Consider the following 19,758-nt stretch of genomic DNA (forward strand, 5'->3'; position numbering starts at 1 on the left):
GAAGGGGGCAATTTTGAAAAAGCCTTCCTTGAGTCGCTTTTTCTGCCCAGCTCGACATTTCTGCCCATTCTAAACACATTCCAACCATCAAAACCATGCCAGGACACCTCCTCTTTCTAATCCTAACCCAGTGATGGTGAACCTTTTAGAGACCGAGTGCCCAAACTGCAACCCAAACCCCGTATTTATTGCAAAGTGCCAACACTACAATAAAACCTGAAAACTGAGTTTTTAGTTTAGAAAAAACAACACACAGCCAGTCCAAGCAACTCTCTCTCTCTCTCTCTCTCTCCTTGGCAGTGCACTGACCAGCCATGAGAAAGCTTGGATGAGTCACAGCTAATGAGTCGTGGCTTGTGACATCATTGCCTGGCACCACTACTCCTTTCTGGGCATGTGCATGGCCCCTATCGGCTGCTGGGGCGACTTGGCTCACATGCTGGCAGAGAGGGTTCTGTGTGCCCCCTGTGGCACATGTGCCATATGTTCGCCTCCACAGTGCTACATGAATTGGAAGAATGGAATTGTAGCAGAAATAGTCCTTAGATGGGATAGGTGTTTAAACATAACACCTCCACAGACATTAGTACAATTACTAGAATGAAGGAGGAACCCAACAAGCTCTCCCATTTGGCCCAGGGAAAAATCAGCTGATGCAGACACAGACAGCTTTGGAGTTGTCTCAAAAAAAAAAAAAAAAAAAAAAAAAAAACCTCTGTGGTTGCACATAACATCAAATTAAAAAGCCATCAACTATTCACTGCTAATAGGAATTTCGTATCAACTAGTAGCAATTTGTTTTTTAGTAGATACAATTCATTTATTTGACCAACATATCAACTCATCATGGATTCATTTACCATGCAGTGTATGCCAGCCTCCACTATGAATATGCAACTCCCAACCTACTGTTGCTGTGGCTTTGGCTTGTTGGATCATGCAAACCCAGTTGGTCGGGGTTATTTGAGGGCTAATCAACCTTCATGTAACCCTATAGCAGAAAAAGGGTTATGCAAGTTGCACACACAATTCTACTTTTCTAAAACAGTCTTTTGGGAGTGCTCTGAATCCTAATCATACTGTGCCAACACAGCCCTTTGTGGCAGTCAGTAATTATAGTGAATAGCTGTCTGGCAGGGAGAGGGAAGGAGGGGCAGAGGACTCAGCCCACCCTTGCTACTGTCCAGACTTTTGATGAGGCAGTTACAGGCCACTGGCCATGCTGGTTGGGAGTGATGAGAGCTGAAGTCCAAAAGATCTGAAGGGAACCAAGACTGGATAGGCTGGTGCAGTTCCTGGTTGCATCAGGGTGTCTAAAGTGGTATTTAGTTTACATGATAGGTTGTTTAACCCAGCAATTGTAGGGACAAGTGAAGAGCACAAGCTGCTCACTTGTTCCTAGTTTTAGTTAACCATTCATGAGTAACTTTTGAGTAAATTTTGGATTGTTCTGCCAATCCATTGCTAGACATTCCTGAGTTGTTAAACTGGATTGTTAACTGAAGGTGGAAATGCCAAGCATATGGGAGATTGCAATTCCCATGATACGCAAACTAGGTTTTAGTCTTTCTAATAAATATTTTAAAACAGTTTTAGAATTATGCCTATATAGCATTTTTAAAAACCCACCTCTCTACTCTCATAATACAGAGTAAGTAGTTTGTTTTGTAAGAAGTTGCACAAATAATTTAAACCTTCAAACCAAATATTTAAAATAAAAATTAAAGACTTTACCTGCTAAAACAACAAAAGGAGAATTGAAATCATTTAGATTAAGAGGAAATTGAAAAAAGTTAGATTTCTCGGCCTGATTACTTTTTCACATTTCTCTGACCGTTAGACATGTGAGAGTAGTGTAAGAGACTTATATCTGTCATTGTGTGGAAAGTTTTGGCAACTAGTGAGTTAAAGGAAGAAAGAAGGTAAAGCACAAGAATTTTTTACATTGTTCACTGCACTCTGCTCAGAATCTAGAGGTTAAAACCATACCAAGACTATGTATAATCAACAGCAGTGTAGTATCTACTGATCTAATTTGCAAAGTCTAGTTTTATTACCTTGAAAGGATGTCAGAACAACAGTGAAAAAGTCAAGAAAAATGCAAGCTATTTTTGTTTCAGTTATCCAGAATATTATTTCTGCTGAATCCCAAAACAGGGAATTTAAGTGGTTAAGAAAAACTAACACTAAAATAGAAGCATTTCCTGTTAAACATTAACTCCTTTCATGTGACGGAGACCGGAGACCGGCATAAGGAATGGAAGAACTTAAAAATCTGAACTTCCCTGAAGGGCAATGGATCTAAGAACGCTCTGTCCCATTTCTTGACTCTGACTCAAAATTGTCAGCCTTTTTCAGCTATGGGTGAGTTTATGAATTTTAAATTTTAAGAAACTCTGAGCTACAACTAAGATTGTAATTTATAGTACAAACCTGTGCATGCTTACCTGGGGGAAAGCTTCACTGAACACAATTAAGACTTACTTCTGAGTGAATATATATGTGACTACACAATAAAAAAAATATTCAGGGTTAACTTCTTCCAACTTATTTTTAGCTAAAAACACTGATTGAATTTTTAAAAATTGTTCCTTATTTGGTATGATTTTTTTAGGGCTTTAAAGTTAATTCTAAAGTGAAAAACCTTGCAGTTTGCTTACATCTTTGCTTAACAGTTCAAGTCTGCAAGCTCTCTGACACCAGATCTTAAAATAATTTGCTCTCATTTCTTTTTAAGTATGTTGGGCAAGGTCAAAAAGGCAGCTAAAATTGCCATGAATTACAGTTGCGACTAAGTGTTCATTTTTTAATTTAAAAAGGGCTTCAACTGAAAAACTGAAGCATAGTCAACCAGTGGTTCTCTCTTCTGTGAGAGTTCTATACTATGCCATTCTTAAATACATTTACAGTCAAATTCGGAGAGATTTTTTTTCTTTTATTCTCACCAAAGACTGCTGACAAGACACATATGTTCTTCTGAAGTTAGAATGGCTTCCAGGGTTCAAGTAAATTAGCCCACTGCAACCCAGTTTCTGGAAGCATTATTTCAACATGCATAGGATCACACCTTTATACTATCAGAGCACTGTCTAACTTGCAGCAGTCGCGTAAATTCACTCAGCAAAATTTTTCCCATCCTAGTTACCTGAAAGCCTGAAGCTGAGCTTCCAGAATTGAACCTGGGTTCTTCTACATGCAGAGCAAATGCTTTCACAGTGAACTTTACTCAAGCCTCATTAACTATTAACAGAATTATCACCAACATAAAAGATGATCTTCTCTAAAAGTTGCAACAAGTAGTAAAGAAGAAATGTCTGCACTTATTCAGGTTCTATATAGCGTTCGCAACTGCTGCACATTGTACCTTTGCAGTGGAAAGAGCCGTCAGACAACTTTCTATTTAAACCCTATTTAGATCAACCACTGAATTCTGACAGCACATACAGGACAATGAGCCCAGAAATTATTTTATACCACTAATAAGGAAACCAAAGTCTTACAAAAATGTTTAGAAGTATAATCTTTAGAGTATAATAGTACTCATGAACAGTGAAGTTTTCCCCACCCTACTTATATTACACACGCTCAGAGGATGAAATCACTGAGTATACACGAGACAGTGGGGGTTGCTAAGATATGATAGAATCCATCAATGACAAAACCGAGGCTAATCTATTACAGCATAACTAACCCTCACAAACCAATTGTCCCTATTTATCAGGAACAATCCCTTGGTATGTATATCTAGTGAATAGCTATCCCTTAGTGTGTGCATGGGACAGGGGGTGATGACTTCAAACACTTTGAATTCATTTAGATTCAATCCCATCCACTGAATTTAAAAGAGTTAAATATCTACCCAGATAATTACATTTTCTAGTGGAAATGTCCTAAGATCATAGAATAGCCATGCTAGAAGGGGCCACAAAGGCCACTGGATTAAACCCCTTTTCAATGCAGGAGTTAAAGCATCCCTCTCAGACCGCTGTCCGAGCTGCATCTTGAATGTGTGCGAGAACCTACTGAGCTGCATCTCACCAGTGTAGGCGCCCACAGCCTTCCTAGGTAATCGATTCCAATGTTCTACTGCTCTAATAGTCAGAAAGGTCTTCCTAATGTTCAGCCAGAATCTTGCTTCCTGTAACTTGAGCCCATTATTCCATGTCCTGAACTCTGGGATGATCAAGAAGAGATCCTGGCCTTCCTCTCTGTGACAACCTGTCATGTACGTGAATAGTGCTATCATATCTCCCCTTGGTTTTCTCTTCTCCAGGCTAAATATGCCCAATCCTTTCAATCTCTCTTAAGGCTTTATTTCCAGTCCCCTGATTAATTCTTGCCTTCCTCTGAATCCTTTCCAGTTTGTCTGCATCTTTCTTAAACTGTGGTGCCCAGAACCTGTTGCAGTGAGGCCTAACCAGTACTGAGTAAAGGAGAAGCAGACTTCCAAGTGATTAATATTAATGCAGCCCAAAATAGCATTTGCCTTTTTGTAGCCACATCATATTGCTGACTCATACTCAGCTTGTGATCTGCTTTTGTCAAGGTAAGATATATTATGTCCACAGCATTTCCATAGTCCAGCATGGAGGTTACCCAATCAAAAAAATGAAATTAGGTTAGTCTGGCTGAATTTGTCAGCTTCCAATAATCAAACTTGGTGCATTAACACTAAGATTATGTCCCCACTGCCATTTTACATGCAGGCTCATTTTGAATTGTTAGCTAACATGTTGATATGGCAGTCTTCCCCAATAAGGTGCCCTCTAGATGTTCTGAATGCCAATGCCCATCATTCCCAGGCACTGATTGGACTAAGTGCAGCTCATGCACTTGTAAGTCCAAAGCATCTGGAGGGCAGAACATAGTGGAAGACTGTTACAGGACAATTATGTTTTCCCAATGCAGCTTTAAGCAAAACCCTCTTAAACCAGCATGAACAAACCACTGCAAAGTATATTAGAACAGCCTTCAGCAGGCAGAGAAGACCATTGGAATCAGTTTTGAATGCTGTGGCAAATGCAGAAATACCTCTGTGGAAACATAGGTCTGAGAAGGACAGAAGATCATCCCTATTTCCCTCTGAATGTTGCAGGCTTTTTGGATATCATAAAGTCCTGCTGATAGGACCGTGTGGACAGAACTGGCTGCCAAAATGGCTGAGGTTGCCCTTTGTGTCCTGCCTTGGCATCACCTTGAATGTAGCTGTTGCTGACTCTCCTCGTACATCCCTCCTCTTTATTTATTCCCCACTCAGCAGCTTATGCCAGTAGAGACTTCTTTTAAAAGGCTGCCATAGATTCCTTTAGACCTTCAAATGGTTAAAAAGACTTGCTGTTTGTGCTGGATTCAAGAAGGATGACAACATATTATTTCACTTCTATAACAACATAGATTTGCTATAAATTAGTATTCACATTTTTGAACTGCACGAAACTCTTGCTCAGATAAATGCTGGCTACAAGAGATTTCAGTTTCTTCAGGTAGGCTATATCCCCTCAGTGGGAAAGAGGGGTCCTCAGGACACAAACTGCTTTCTTGTGCTGTTAACAAACAAATCACTATTAAACATAACTGAAGTTTAGAATTTACTGCTCTCCTTGATGTTCTGCTCATGTGCTTCCCAATGACAATGTTGTTAGGACATCAACCTTTAGCCTGTCTAATTCAGAGTGATTTTTTTTTGTTTCTTTTTAAATTATTCACTCATTGTAACACAGTAATTCTGGCTCTGTGACACAGTCTATGCCACCCTACTGTAACTCCCCTGCCACTCCAAACCTTCACTACAGTGAACATAATGTCCATTATGCTAATCTACGCTTGGCTCTGTCACTCCCTTGGCAGCAGGCTCCAACTTCAGAGCAAGCGTGAGCCTGTTTTGCTCAGAAAATCTTGCATCCACCTTCCAAGGACTCTCCCTCCCCCATCTTTTTTCCCCGTTATCCAAAGACCAAGACAAGAGCTGAACATTCGCAGATCCAGAGGATGCTTAATGCTCAAGGCTTGTACCAGGAAGATGCTTGCTTGCTTCTCTGCGCATGTTTACGCAGTAAGCCTATCCCTTATGAGCCTCTAGACAAACACTATACTACTGGGATTGCTTTTCCTGATGTTTTTCTTAGTGCGGCACAAGCAGCTCCATTGAAGAACGTTGCGACTAAAGCAGAGATAGAACTAAGCAGCAAAATGGATGCATCCTTCATCTAGCTTGCCAAATAAAAGATTTCAACACAGCAATGAAAAAGACAGTCTTCTGATGAATTCCAGGACATGCCAGTAAGAAAAATGAGATATATTCTTTCCAATATTCATGCATTATAAAATGGTTTCTGTTTTGCATTTTCTCTGAAATCAGAAAGACTATGCAGGTTGAAAAAATATAAATGGTTCAAAGTAAAGCTTAGGTCTTGCATTTAGAAGAAAAATCTATGGGAAAACACGATAAGTAGCTATAGATAATGCTGTATTGATGATTCATAAAGTATGAAAATTTCAGTCATCGATGCTGTTACAAAAAACAGTGATTCCACAATAATTTTTGACTACACAAGTTACAATTATTTCAACTGAATAAAGTTTTTGTGTGTGCTAAAGCATGTAAAATCAATTTGGATAATCTGTCAGTCTGCATCATGATGTATTACAACAGACTGTTCCCTTTGCTAAACCTCTTTTCTAGTGCCGCACAGATCCAGCATCTAAGAATTCACGGATGGGGAATTCACATCTGCACTCTATGGAAACACACTGCTGCATTGAGAAGCTTAGGTTATTTCAACAAAACCAAGTCTGTATAAGAACATGTACAGAAAGGTAAAACGATACAATTTTGTTAAAATAGATCTGAATAAGCTTAAATAGCACAGCAAGTCAAGGCAATATTGCTAAGGTCAGAATTTTCTGCCTAGCTGGACAAATCTGAAAGGGGTTCAACACATTTGAACTTTGCATTCAAAAGCACTCTTAGTGCTAATTTAGGAAGCAGAATAGCAGAAAGTAAACACCGTGTTGATTTCATTAAAATGGTAGTGCAAACTGAGCCTTTTATTATCATCCCAAAAGACAAGCTGCTCCCAAAACGATAATGGTTTGGCTCCAGAATAAGACATACCTGGAGCAGGCCTACTGAAATTAATGGGATAAGTTAATCATGAGCAACTTAAGTCCTACCAATTTCAGTAGATCTTCTCTAAGCTTGACTAAGTCTGAATTCAACCCAGTGCATTACAAGAACAGTGCTTCTCTTTACTCCTACAGGAAATAAAACTATTTAAACAGAGTAGTTGTAAACCAAATATATGATATTTGTGCAAGGGATTCCAAAGTATTATGCACAAAGATGTTCAAAAACACAGCTCTGCCTGCATTTGTTTCAAAGAGCAACCCTGCCCGAACCCCACAAAATAGTGAATGGCAAATTCAGAAAAGTTTCAAAACCAATTTACAGTAGCAGGGCGGCGAAAAGAAACCATGTCAAAAGCTAGGAAATTGTTGCCTTCTTCAAAACTTCGTTGCAGAGGGTGCATACACGGAAAAGATTACCCTATGCTATAAAAGACACTGAAAATGTATCTACACTATTCACTTTCGGCCCTCCAGATGTTGTTGCACTGTTCCCCATCTTTGTTCAAGCTATTTTTTTATCCTTTCCTGGCTCTAAGCCCTTCCCTTACATCCACTAAGTCTGCTGCTCCTAGCACTGCTCTCTTCCTTCCTCACTGCCAGTGTCAGTGAGCAAGGAGAAAGGCAACAGTCAAACTGGAGATGAAGTAAGGTAAGGCATAGAGGGAGGGCACAGCACCCCCTCCCATGTGCTCATGTCAAGTCGCAGCTTGCCCCTTAAACATCTGAACAGAATAAACATGTGAGCCAATACCCGCCCCCCTATGTTCCCATCATGTTTATTGACCAAGAATAGAAATTGATAGTTTTTAACCGAGAACAACAACAACAAAACCCCCTCCACCTGTATCCCTTGCAACAGTAAAGTCCAAACAATTTTAAGGCACAGTTCAGCCTGTTTTTCACAAGTATTCATGAAATGAAATTTCACAATCCACTCAATGCAAAGGAAACCATTTCCCAGTCCTTCCTTCCAACTGCAAGAATCATAATAGCTGTAACAGGATTAAGGAATCAAGCTCTTATTTTTCCTCCTTCTTCCTCACAGATAGAACAAGCATCTTTTCACTGAACTATGGTCAGACGAAAGCATCTGGAGTACAAAAGATGAACCTACTTGAGGCAGCAAAATCAGGGTTTTTGGTATGCATCCTGGGTTGCATCTTCATTTATGCTTCTATCCACCTACGGAATACAGTGCCCAAAGCAGAGAGTGAGCAAAAAATCTTCTCAGAATTAGCAGAGTGTGGTTTTTACCCTGATGAGCTTTGCTCAGCTCTCTTTGAAGGGAAAGATGCTGCTCCTCAAATTGGCCAGTTGTGCCAACAGGTTCTTCCCAGAAAGGGAAAAATTACCTGTGTACAGACTCCTTGCAACTGTTCAGCTGTTCAGGAGAAACTCCACTTCATTACGAGTCCACTGTCAGAAGAAGAAGGCAATTTCTCCTTGGCATACATCATCACCATTCACAAGGAACTGGACATGTTTATAAAGTTACTGAGAGCCATTTATGTGCCTCAGAATGTTTACTGTATACACATTGATGAAAAGTCGTCAAAGGATTATAAGAGGGCTGTGCAAACCCTGGCTAACTGCTTTGAAAACATTTTTATTGCTTCCAAGAGGGAGACAGTTGTCTATGCAGGATTTTCTAGATTGCAAGCAGATATCAACTGCATGAAAGACTTGATTCATTCAAAAACTCAATGGAATTATGTTATTAACCTATGTGGCCAGGATTATCCCATCAAAACAAACAAGGAACTTATACTATATATTAAAACCAAGTGGAATGGTAAAAATATAACTCCAGGAATTGTTCAACCATCTTATATGAAACACCGAACAAATATAAGTTACAAAGAATATGTTCATTTAGAAAAATCTTATGTGCATCCAACTAAGAATATAAAAAGTGAGCCTCCACATAATTTGACAATATATTTTGGAAGTGCTTACTACGTACTCACCAGAAAATTTGTAGAGTTTACATTGACCGATGTACGTGCAAAAGATTTGCTTCAATGGTCAAGGGACACCTACAGTCCTGATGAGCACTACTGGGTCACCCTGAACCGTCTACCAGGTAAGTAGAGTTCCCCTATATTGAATTTCCAAGCCCAGGAGAAGTCTATTGGGGCAAGGAGTCCAAGCTGCCAAAACTACTTTCTCCTCATTCACACCAGCCCTTCAGTATTTCAGAGATACTGAACTCAGTACTCAGTACTAAAATTTGAAACAATTTGCCAGAGAAATCCTAGATTAGAAGGGTCTTTCTAATTCTATCTGATTGATTAAGAAAAGAAAGGAACTTGGAGAAGGTTTTAAATACCCAAGGCCTATTTCAGTGTTGCATGAAACTTATTAAATCTCTTTTGGCTTCAAAAAGAAAATAACACATCCTCATTCTTCAGATATTAGCTAACTTGCAGTGCAGAGCCTTTGACCAGAGCCTTTCACCAGATGGTCTCTGAGGTACCTTCCTCAGATGGTTCTACCTTTGTAATAAACCAGCATGATATTCTGCCTTCTAAGAAAAAAAACTTTCACAGAAAGCTAATGTTAGGTCCCTTTCTGCCCAATGTCTTTGCTTAAATAAAACCTGCAAATTTGGTGGTCTTGGGTGATCTACATCTATCACCCAACTACTCTGTTGGTCCCTTCTGAAAGACAGGACAGAATGGGGAGGTTCTGAGTGATTACCCCCTTGGAGCTATTGCAGTGCCTCAGTTAAGCAGGACAACCACTTTCAAGGTTCATAGCCTCCCTCAAAAGAGTAAATTTCTGCATCACCACAGCAGTAAAGAGAAACAGAGTGGAGTCGTCACAGGTAGCCTTATTTGCTTTGCCAAGTTTAAACCTAGCCCCTGCTTCACTCTCAGAACACTTTGTAGAGAGGAACAATTAGTATGTCTTGCGGGGAGAGGAAAAACTAACAATAAAAGAGGAAGACCACATGATGTAAAAAAATCACTCCTGTTGGTCACCTTGGGAAGAGCAATGGTGCATCTTCCCTCTCTGGGTGCACCCCAAACGTATTAGACTACGGGTCCCAGCATCCCTGGCTGGGGCTGCTGGGAATTACAAGTCCAACACATGTGAGAAAACAGGTTGGGGCTACAGTGCTGTATGAGTAGCATAAATTCAAATAAACCTCCATTAAACCTTAGTAACCTTGCTCTGATTTGGTGATAGATGCTCCAGGTGCAACACCAGATGCACGATGGGAAGGAAATATACGAGCTATCAAGTGGCGAGATCAAGAAGGGAAAGCCCACAATGGCTGCAAAGGTAAATGTAAAAACTACATACAACACAAGCCAATTCCAAGGCACAGAGAGACATCTGTCCAAGACCTGATGATACACAGCCTCCATTCATTCCGATGGTATTTTAAGCAGTAAAACCCACAAATTCCCTGCAGAAGCAAATGGAGGCTTCACAGCAGCAAACATGAGAAGACTGTACCAGGTGAATTGATGGATTGCTACTTTTGGAAAATATTAATTCCTACTTCTTTTGCTACAATATTGGCTTAATCTCAGTTCTGAATTTATCTACCATTAGTATCTCAGTATTCATTCACAAAGCACTTTAAAAGAAACATGCATAAGCATATGCAATTGATATATTTGGTTCCGCTTCCACTAGCAATTACAATATTGCATTTTTATATTTATATTTCCCAAAGGAATTTACAGCAGCATGGCTCTTTCCCCCTCATTTTAGGTCCATAGCTGTCTGTGCTGGTGCATGCTAGTGAACATGCCTAAGAGGTCTCAAATCCTAGTCTGATTAGCAGGAGAAGAGGGAGGAAATAGTTAACTTAAAATTTAATGTTAAAAAATTATCCACTAATTTTGAATCTGATCTGGCTAAATTTATGAAAGATATTGCCTGATGCATATTGTGCATGATGACTCATAAACAGAAAGAACTCCACTGCGCCCGCCCCCGCCCCCGCCCCCAAATCTTACTTGCCTTCCTTTGAAGCCGAAAGAAACAGATACAACTAAAGATCCAAAACTGGATGGCTGAAATTATGTCAAAGAACAATGGATTTATTTTTCTTAGGGAGGTCTTACCACATTATGTTTGCATACTTGGGACCCAAATGCCCAGGACACAATATGGGTTTTGCCATCATTCATGCAAATGTTTTGTGGAAATGGCTCAGAAAGGGAATCATTATCCAGATATGAAACATTATCCAAATCTCTCTGTAAATATTCTGAGATACCTTAAATCCACTAATGTAAATAACAATTGCAAGCTTCACTGATCTCAGAGGTATGTACTTCTGAGTGAGATTGTGCCATTAACAAATACATTCCATTAGCACATGTACATGGCAAAAACCTTTAATGGGCAGGATTTCAAAACATAGTTTATAATATATGCCAGTGATAGGGAGCCTTAATTCATTTGGGAGCTTTAAATTTGTTTTTATGTTTAATTTTACAAATACAAACCTTGCTGGTGGGCTTCCCCACAAAACATATGCACATCTTCAAGAGCCATGTGCTCACAGAAGTATTTCCTTTCTCTCATTTGCATGCACAGATTGTGCATAAAGATATGTTCATGGAAAGGCAGGGGAGGGAATCATGTTAGCTTTCCACAACACAACCAGTCCACCACTGCACATGTCTGTAAGAAGCTCCACCTCTCTAGAGGGCTTGAGAGAGGACACTGGAGCTGGACCAAAAGCAAATTAGCATAGCAATAGCAATCCTGGGGTCATTGGAAGAAATTGGTCAGCGAGGTCCATGGGGCCTGATTTTGGCCTTTTTCTCAGCTCTAATACAAAATGTTCCCCACCTCTTTCATTTCCTGGATGCATCCTGACTGGGACTGTCACTTTGAAATGTTTCTTTTGCAGGTCATTATGTCAGAGACATTTGTGTGTATGGACTTGGGGACCTGAAGTGGATCATTGACGCTCCTCATTTGTTTGCCAACAAATTTGAGCCAGGTACCTACCCATTAGCAATGGAATGCCTGGAGAGGCAACACAGGCTTAAGGTACTCCAGCAGGCTGAAGTCCCACTGGAACCACACTGGCATTTGCAAGAATACTCTTTGCTAAACATGATGCCAAAAACCAATTAACCATGGCTAATATTTGGAAGACAAAGCAAAACATAAAAGGACTTTAGAACTCCTCTACATCCGAAGTTTATAACAATAAATTATGAATTTGTGCAATACAGTACCATTTTTTGAATCTGTGGTCATGAAGAGAAGATTCTGAACAAAGCGAAGAGCCAACGGATACTGAACCCAGTGTCTTTATCATTATTGACTTATTATCATCCCAAAACAAGGTTGCAAAGTTTTAGTTGATCAATCCTTTAATCAATTAAAAACCTTTTATTTCTCTGATAACCACTGAGTATCAACATTTAAAATGCTTAACAGTATTTTTAATGCAAATAATTTAAAAATCCACAGGTAGTTAAGTCCCACCTTAGAAATTGTATTTGTATCTTCATACAGAAAAGAATGCCTGTCCCAATAGAATGCTTTAACAGCTAAAGGCTGGCTCCATAAATAGTCAAATTTACTGTATATCCTAGTGAAATCAGTGGGATTTAAGTTAGCCATGACTATGTAGTCCCTGATTTCAATGAATTAGTCTAAGCATGACTAAGTCTAGCTCTACCCTAAAGCATGCTCCATCACTTCAGAATAGAGAGCCAGTGTGGTGTAGTGGTGATGAGCATGGGACTGGGACTCAGACGATCTGGGTTCGAGTCCCCGCTCAGCCATGGAGCCAACTGGGTGACTTTGGGCCAGTCACAGACTCTCAGCCCAACCTACCTCACAGGGTTGTTGTTGTGGGGATAAGATGGAGGAGGAGAATGATGTAAGCTGCCTTGAGCCCTTTGTAGGAAAAAGGCAGGATATAAATCGGGAAAAAAAATTATGGAGATATAATTAACTCAATCAGTCAGCTAAAACTTACAGGATTACACAGCCATTAACTATATGACAGGATTCTCCTCCCACAAAAATTCAAATAATCTGCATAGGATTAACTGTAAAATAAAGATGCAAATATATCCCCAAATTATCATAGTGCCTAAGTGAAAAATCTTCAGTAAAATACAGTGTTCCAAATGTCCTGATTCAGATGGAGGAAAAACTAAGGAACTGGAAGCAAGCTCATGCAAGAAATAGATAGGGTAAATAAAGGTACTTAAGGGCAATACTTTGGAAGACAGTTTAATATAAAAAAATCTGCTCTGAAATGGAAAATTTACAAGAAGTTAAACAGGGAAAATACAATCTTATAAACAAGGTGTTTTATATTAAACTATGACATTAATTACAGCAAAAATTATTGCAATTGATGGTTTGCAGATATACTAGCAATTGCAAGAGCAACACCTTTCCAACTGTCTGCTAAAAAGGGAAAAAAAGAAAGAAAGATGACAAGATCCATACTTAGCACACACATTTTGTGTTTCTTTGGGTAACAGAGCAGACACTGACCGAGCTCTCACAAACACAGCAGTTTAAACAAGCTGCAGTGGCTTGTTTGAGCTGTGTTTTATGTCAGGCACTATTTGCCTAATTACCTGCCTTGTGCACAAATGCAACAGCATGGCTTGTTGTGGGGGGAAACAACTTTCAAATAACCTAACCACAGACCACATGTGCTCCTGGAATATATGTTAGTATTTTGTTTTTAAAGAACAGGGATGGACAACTGGAATCCCATGAGTGAAATAAAATCCACAAAACCAATTTCATTGATAATAAAGATGGTTAAAAATCACCCACAATTTCCCTTGTAAGGGAAAGGAAATTGATTTTCAGAAGTGTAGAGAAGCACATGAGTTCCACATGTTGTTTCCTCTCTCTCCAGGTGCTCCATTATTGAGGTCCCACCATATCCACTGGTAGATATGAAAAGTTCACGCCATGTAGCAAAATATATTTCTTCCCTTATTCCAATATCTAGAGAAACCTGCCCCTCGACACACACACACTCTCTGAGAGCATAGGTTATATCTCCATTTACTAGTTTAGCATAACTAGGTGTGCAGCTCACTCTTAAAATTGCATTCTGCCATCAGAATGCAGTTTTAGAGTGAGCTGATTCACTTGACCATATTTCTATATTTCATAGTGCAGGGAACCATATTTCTGAACCCTCCCCTCCCCATATAAAAACTGCCTTCACGTGAAAACAAACAAACCAGTACATCAAGAAAGTTACATGGTATACCCAGCCTTCTGTTCTTTGCTATTTTCACAAACTGATACTCTCCACCTACAGCCTCATGAGTTGCATTTCCATCCCACTGCCCTCCAGGTGTTTTGGAGTACAATTCTACAATTTCAAACAGTATTGCCAGTAGCAAGGAACTGTGTGAACTAAAGTCTAGAAAAACTGGAACTTACCAGGTTGCCTAGACTTATTCTACTATATTCAGACTAAACATTCTACCAGTTCACTTGATGTACAAAACTGGCAAAGATGATCTTTAACAGAGTCTATAATAATAATAATAATAATAATAATAATAATAATAATAATAATAATAATAAACCATTCAGGAATTTACAACCCAAAGTAACTATGTAACTATGTCACAATAAGTCTATTATAGGAGAATTACACTATGTCAAGATCTGCTTCTGTAGACTGCATCTCCATTTTATGGTTAAATCAAGTCTTGCATCAACATAAGCAAACAGTTGTCACTTGATAGCTACATCTCTATGCATCTCAGTCATATTCAACCTGAGTACACAAATTATATTTCAGTTATAGCAATTTGGGTTTTTTCCCCTTTAACATCACACATTTCTGCCTTTAATCCAGAGCAGTTATTTAAACTGAAGTCCCTTTTTTTAAAATGTATTTTTTAAATAAGAATTTTAAAAATTTGTATTAGAAAACAAAAACTGGCAAACACTAGACATCATAGTTTTGTTAGTGGAACCAATTGGACTTATGCAAATACAATATCGCAACTGTACTATATTTTATAGCACAAAACCCTGATTGCAGAAGCTTAGAGCCAACTGCTGAAAGCTGGGTTGCAATCTAAGGTAGGCTATTCTGGACGGGGTGATAGCAAGACTAAGAAATCTGCATGCATTCAGCCAGATCATTGCTGATGTATATTATCACCACCATAATGAAAACCAAACAGGAAATTGAAGTAGACAAGCACTTGGACTCAACTTCAAAACATGCTTTTGAAAAAAAAGAAAGAAAAAAGCAAACAGCACAGACAATGAGAAGAAAGCTCTCCATGCAATCCAAGCACTGATTCTGCTTTCTTTGGAACTTGTTTTATGTTTGTTTGTTTGTTTGTTTCAAGGATTCCATAGTTAGTTCAAATTTGCAATTAGATCCATGGTTTCCTGCAAGCTGTAGCACAACCCTTGCAGATCCTAATTCTATTGGTTCTCAGTGGGCTATCAAGATTTGAGAGGTGACAGAAGCATGCCATGTTGTTTCTGGACATCTCACCATTTTTTAAATAAAGCACTATGATCCTAGAAACAGTCTAGAGCTAATACATTCACCATGACAATTTATCAGTGCTCCAGAATAGCTTTGCCCAACTTGCCCCCGCCCCCACCCCCAGCTTGGGGACTAGAGATCCCATCAGGCATGGTTGGTGGTCAGGAATCCTGAGAATTGTTGTCCAAAACACATGAAAAATATGACATTGAGGAAGGGTGGCCTTAAACCAGCTCAACAGCGCATATAACAGGACTTCATATCAGCGCATATATCAGTACTCAGACTTATACACATATATCAGTACTTTAGTAGATAAGCAGATTATAAATGGAAACTGTGATGTGTTTTTATGACTATCTGGAAATGGGTACTAAGAAATCCCTTTATAGCAAATTCTTAGAATCATTAATTTGAACTTTGTTAACTGTTTCTTTCTGTCAAACATAGAAAAATACTACTTAAAACAGAATAGTGAGGTTTGTTCCACATTTATAGATGGTAACTCTCAGCCAAAGAAACATAGTTGACCAAAGAAAAATAGATGGCACTGCACTGTGTTCCTCTAGATTCCCTATCTAATTTTAAAGAGATCCCAGAGTTACCCCAGGCTGATAGTTACATTGGATCTACAGCACAGGAAATGGATTGTGGCTTCCCACCACAGTGAGAAAATAGCTCCTACTGCTCTTGACCTACGGTTTAAGCAAAAGGACATTAGAACAAGCTGTTAAACATTTTCCCACAGTCCAGAGAATTTTCCTTGGAAGTAGAGCTTAATTTAAAATAACATCTAGCTGGAGCATTTGTTATCTGTTCCACTACTATGATAAACTAACCATTGTTCCAGTTCTCTCAAGTGTCTTAAAAAGGAGGTATGTCAAAGTATCAACATTCAAATTTTATTTGCTTCTTATTGTAGATAGAGAAATGGGAAGGCACCTTCTTCAGGAAAAGCTATGGATTTCAAAACAATTTTTAGTGAATTTAAGCTACAGAAACTGACTGTGGTGGAAACTGACTGAAGAGTATTTTTCTAATTTACAAAAGTAATTTGGAATTAAATTTTCCAGCAATGTACTCTCATCAATACAATTTGTTGTTATATGTTTTTCTCCATAAACTGCTCAGTGAGCCCTGTGGGCTACGGGGAGGTATAGAAATTTAAGAAATCATCACCACCACCACCACCACCACATTTGATTATTAACCAACTGAACAGAAATGCTGTTTTTCTTGAGAACCAGGGTAGAAGCATCTATAGCAGGGGCAGGGACAGGTTTTGCCTAAATAAACTTTCCATGAATAAATAAGTGGGAGTTACTTGCTTCTGTGGAAGAAGCAAAGTTTTGTAAGGCATTTCTCTTACCCTCAGCACTTTATGATATGAAATGCTGGTATGGATGCATCCTCTGCAACAAGGGGCAACCTGATGATTTCACCTGCAACTTTCCTCATTGTTACTCTTCATAATGCTATTTAAGGCTAATCACACCTGTTGGCCAAAGATCTGCTGAACCACAAACTGCCAACCCACGCCCTACAAACTATGCTGACTGGGGAATGCTAGGTGCTATAGGCCTTTTTTCTGTTTAAACATGCACAGAATAGCTCCTTATATTGCTATAGAAGTAGACATCCAGGTTAAGAATTTAAAAAATAATCACAACAGATGTGATTTTTAAGGAACCATTTTACATATTAGCAACTACCAAATATTATATAAAAATTAAACCCAAATATATGTACCTAGGGCCAACTAGTCTATTAACAAAGAATTTATCTGAACAGTTTTTAACTGTAATGCCTTTTCTTTTTCTTTAATTGACAAGGGCAGTCCCATATCAATGTGTGTGTGTATCTCCAGATGTTCCTTTGAATTCAAGGGGCTTTCTTCTAGCTAAGTAAATATAGGATACCTTAAGAGAGCACCTTAAGAGAACAATTCTGTGGCCTTCTGGCACTGTCAGATTCCCAGAGCAGACAGTGGTATGGCAACAGAGTGAGGGATTCACACTGATATCTCCCTACTGCACAAGGCTGTAACAGAATAAACTATCTGGCTGCCTTTATGAAGTCAGGTCCACCTTGAGAAAGAGATAATGAGACGTACTGGGAAGCAGGGAGGGGACGAGGCTGCAGCCACTACAGTATGAAGTATCCAACACCACTCTGGTCTTCCCTTCACCTATGAAGGCCCAGTTTGAGGATGCAGAGATCACGGCTGCTGTTCCTCTTGCTTTGAAATGGTTGCTCACAAGCCTCTTGGTTTGGGGGCCTTTTAGGAACTGAAACACTTTTAACAGGATTTAGAACACCTAATAACACAAAAGTATGATTGTGCATTTCACTGCATGCACCTTAACAATTCAAGACAGACTAGTATTCATAATGAAAATAATAGAAACAGAGCGAGTCAGAAGGGGTCTCCCAGGCCATCTAGTCTGACCCCTGGCTCCGGCCGGCTCTATCATGTGCATGTCCAGCTATAATCTATCATACCCAGCTCTGTTTAGTAGAGATTTAATTTGACTTGAGTATTGCTACTGTTTATTACATCAATATATGAACAAAAACAGCATAATGCAAAGTGCAAATATACTAACTCATTCCATGTGTAACAAAAGTTTTCCAAGTTTGCACATTTTTGGCTGAAAGCTGTGGCACACATGTATTATCTGTAAATCTATCTGTACAGAGTTTGATGCAAAATGATCTCCAATAATTAAGAGACATCTTAAACCAATACTATACATAGCAAGCAGAAATCACTCAATTTAAAAAAAAAATGTATGAGATTGTAGTCATGTCCCTTTTATTAACCATGATGGTGGCACCTTGCATTACCTCTAAACTAAGGTTTCTCCCATCTGGTACCATCCGAGACTACAGCCCTAATCATCCCCAGCCATTGTGGCCATTGACCATACTGGAAACTGTAGAGCAACTACTGATGCACACAAAAGCAACCACCAGATTGGGAAAAAAATTAACAATTAAATAGTAGCCACATATTGCATAACATTTACTCAATGTACACATAGCAGATTTCAAAACAAAAATATAAGGCATTCACCACCATAAAATTTTGGGACAACTTTATACTAACATACATGAAGTCTGGTGGATACTTTCAGTTCTTAATACTGATCAGTGATGATACATTTGGGGAGCACCGGGTTGGATAAGACTGCTTTACTAAAGATAAATATATTTAAGTTCATAGATGAACTGTATCCTGTTAATCTGGCCTCGGATCATTACTGGTGCATGCAATTTTGTGATGTTATGTTTGGACATTATACAACAGCAAAAATAATGACCCTGCCTCCTAATGTTCTGCTTGTGTTCTAGTTGCATATTAAAGCATGCTGAGTATCTTATTAAACCAAGAATATTTTCTGAAGTTGATATTCTTTTCTATCAAGTGTTTTTTTTCTCTTTTGAAGTAAAAAGGACTTCTTCCAAGGGTTCTATCAATCCATCTTTTTTTGTTTTCTTATTTTGGAATCAGTAAACATGGAACAGGGTGGCAATAAAGTAGAATTTACTGGGGCTTGTAAACATGAGGTTAGCTGGATACCTGAGCTGGACACATGATCCAACTTGACATAATCTTTGCAATATGAAAATTGCTGCAACCTATTTCCTTCCCATGTTGCAAAGGTAACATCAGAAGAGACCTACAAATTAGCCGCAGCCACGAAAACTGCTCACAACTTGGAAAAACCTAGTCATTTCTTTTGAAAAACTAAAATGCAGATGTTTCAACCACAGCCAATTCAGAGTGAGTGAAAGGCTTCCTTTAAAGTTAAAAAAAAAAAAAAACAATTCAGCAAACAAAAGTGGAGGGAGATAGAAAAGATTGTTTTGAGAGTGAATCGCTACTTCCCTTCAAAATGCCTAGTGAAAAGCTTCTGAGAAAAACACTATTAAATAAAACTTGCCTACATTGACTTCTACTAATTCAAATCAGTCCAACCTATGCTTTCATTGTTTTCAAGAAGATACTGATTCCTAACACACTGACAGCCAAATTAAACTAATCTGGTCCAAACCTAGGATACGCCCTGCCAAGAGAAAAATGGCAGTCTCATTTCTAAAAGGAAAGCGTGGACTGTGAGGACTGAAAGGAAAAAAGCTGA

At 38.9% G+C, this 19,758-nt stretch overlaps 2 protein-coding genes across 2 annotated transcripts in view; one reads left to right on the forward strand and one right to left on the reverse strand.

The window, feature by feature from the left end:
• Positions 1-19,758, reverse strand: part of RTF2 (replication termination factor 2) — a 57,069-nt gene that overhangs the window by 13,117 nt on the left and 24,194 nt on the right. The window lies entirely within an intron of this gene.
• LOC123036078 (beta-1,3-galactosyl-O-glycosyl-glycoprotein beta-1,6-N-acetylglucosaminyltransferase 7-like) lies at positions 8,206-12,251 on the forward strand. Its single transcript, XM_044454972.1, has 3 exons — positions 8,206-9,211; positions 10,321-10,416; positions 12,008-12,251. The coding sequence occupies exons 1-3, from the start codon at positions 8,233-8,235 to the stop codon at positions 12,235-12,237; spliced, it is 1,305 nt and encodes a 434-aa protein (XP_044310907.1). The 5' UTR covers positions 8,206-8,232; the 3' UTR covers positions 12,238-12,251.

This window comes from Varanus komodoensis, unplaced genomic scaffold (genome assembly GCF_004798865.1).
Source record: "Varanus komodoensis strain SLA01 unplaced genomic scaffold, ASM479886v1 scaffold8, whole genome shotgun sequence".
Taxonomy (NCBI): domain Eukaryota; kingdom Metazoa; phylum Chordata; class Lepidosauria; order Squamata; family Varanidae; genus Varanus; species Varanus komodoensis.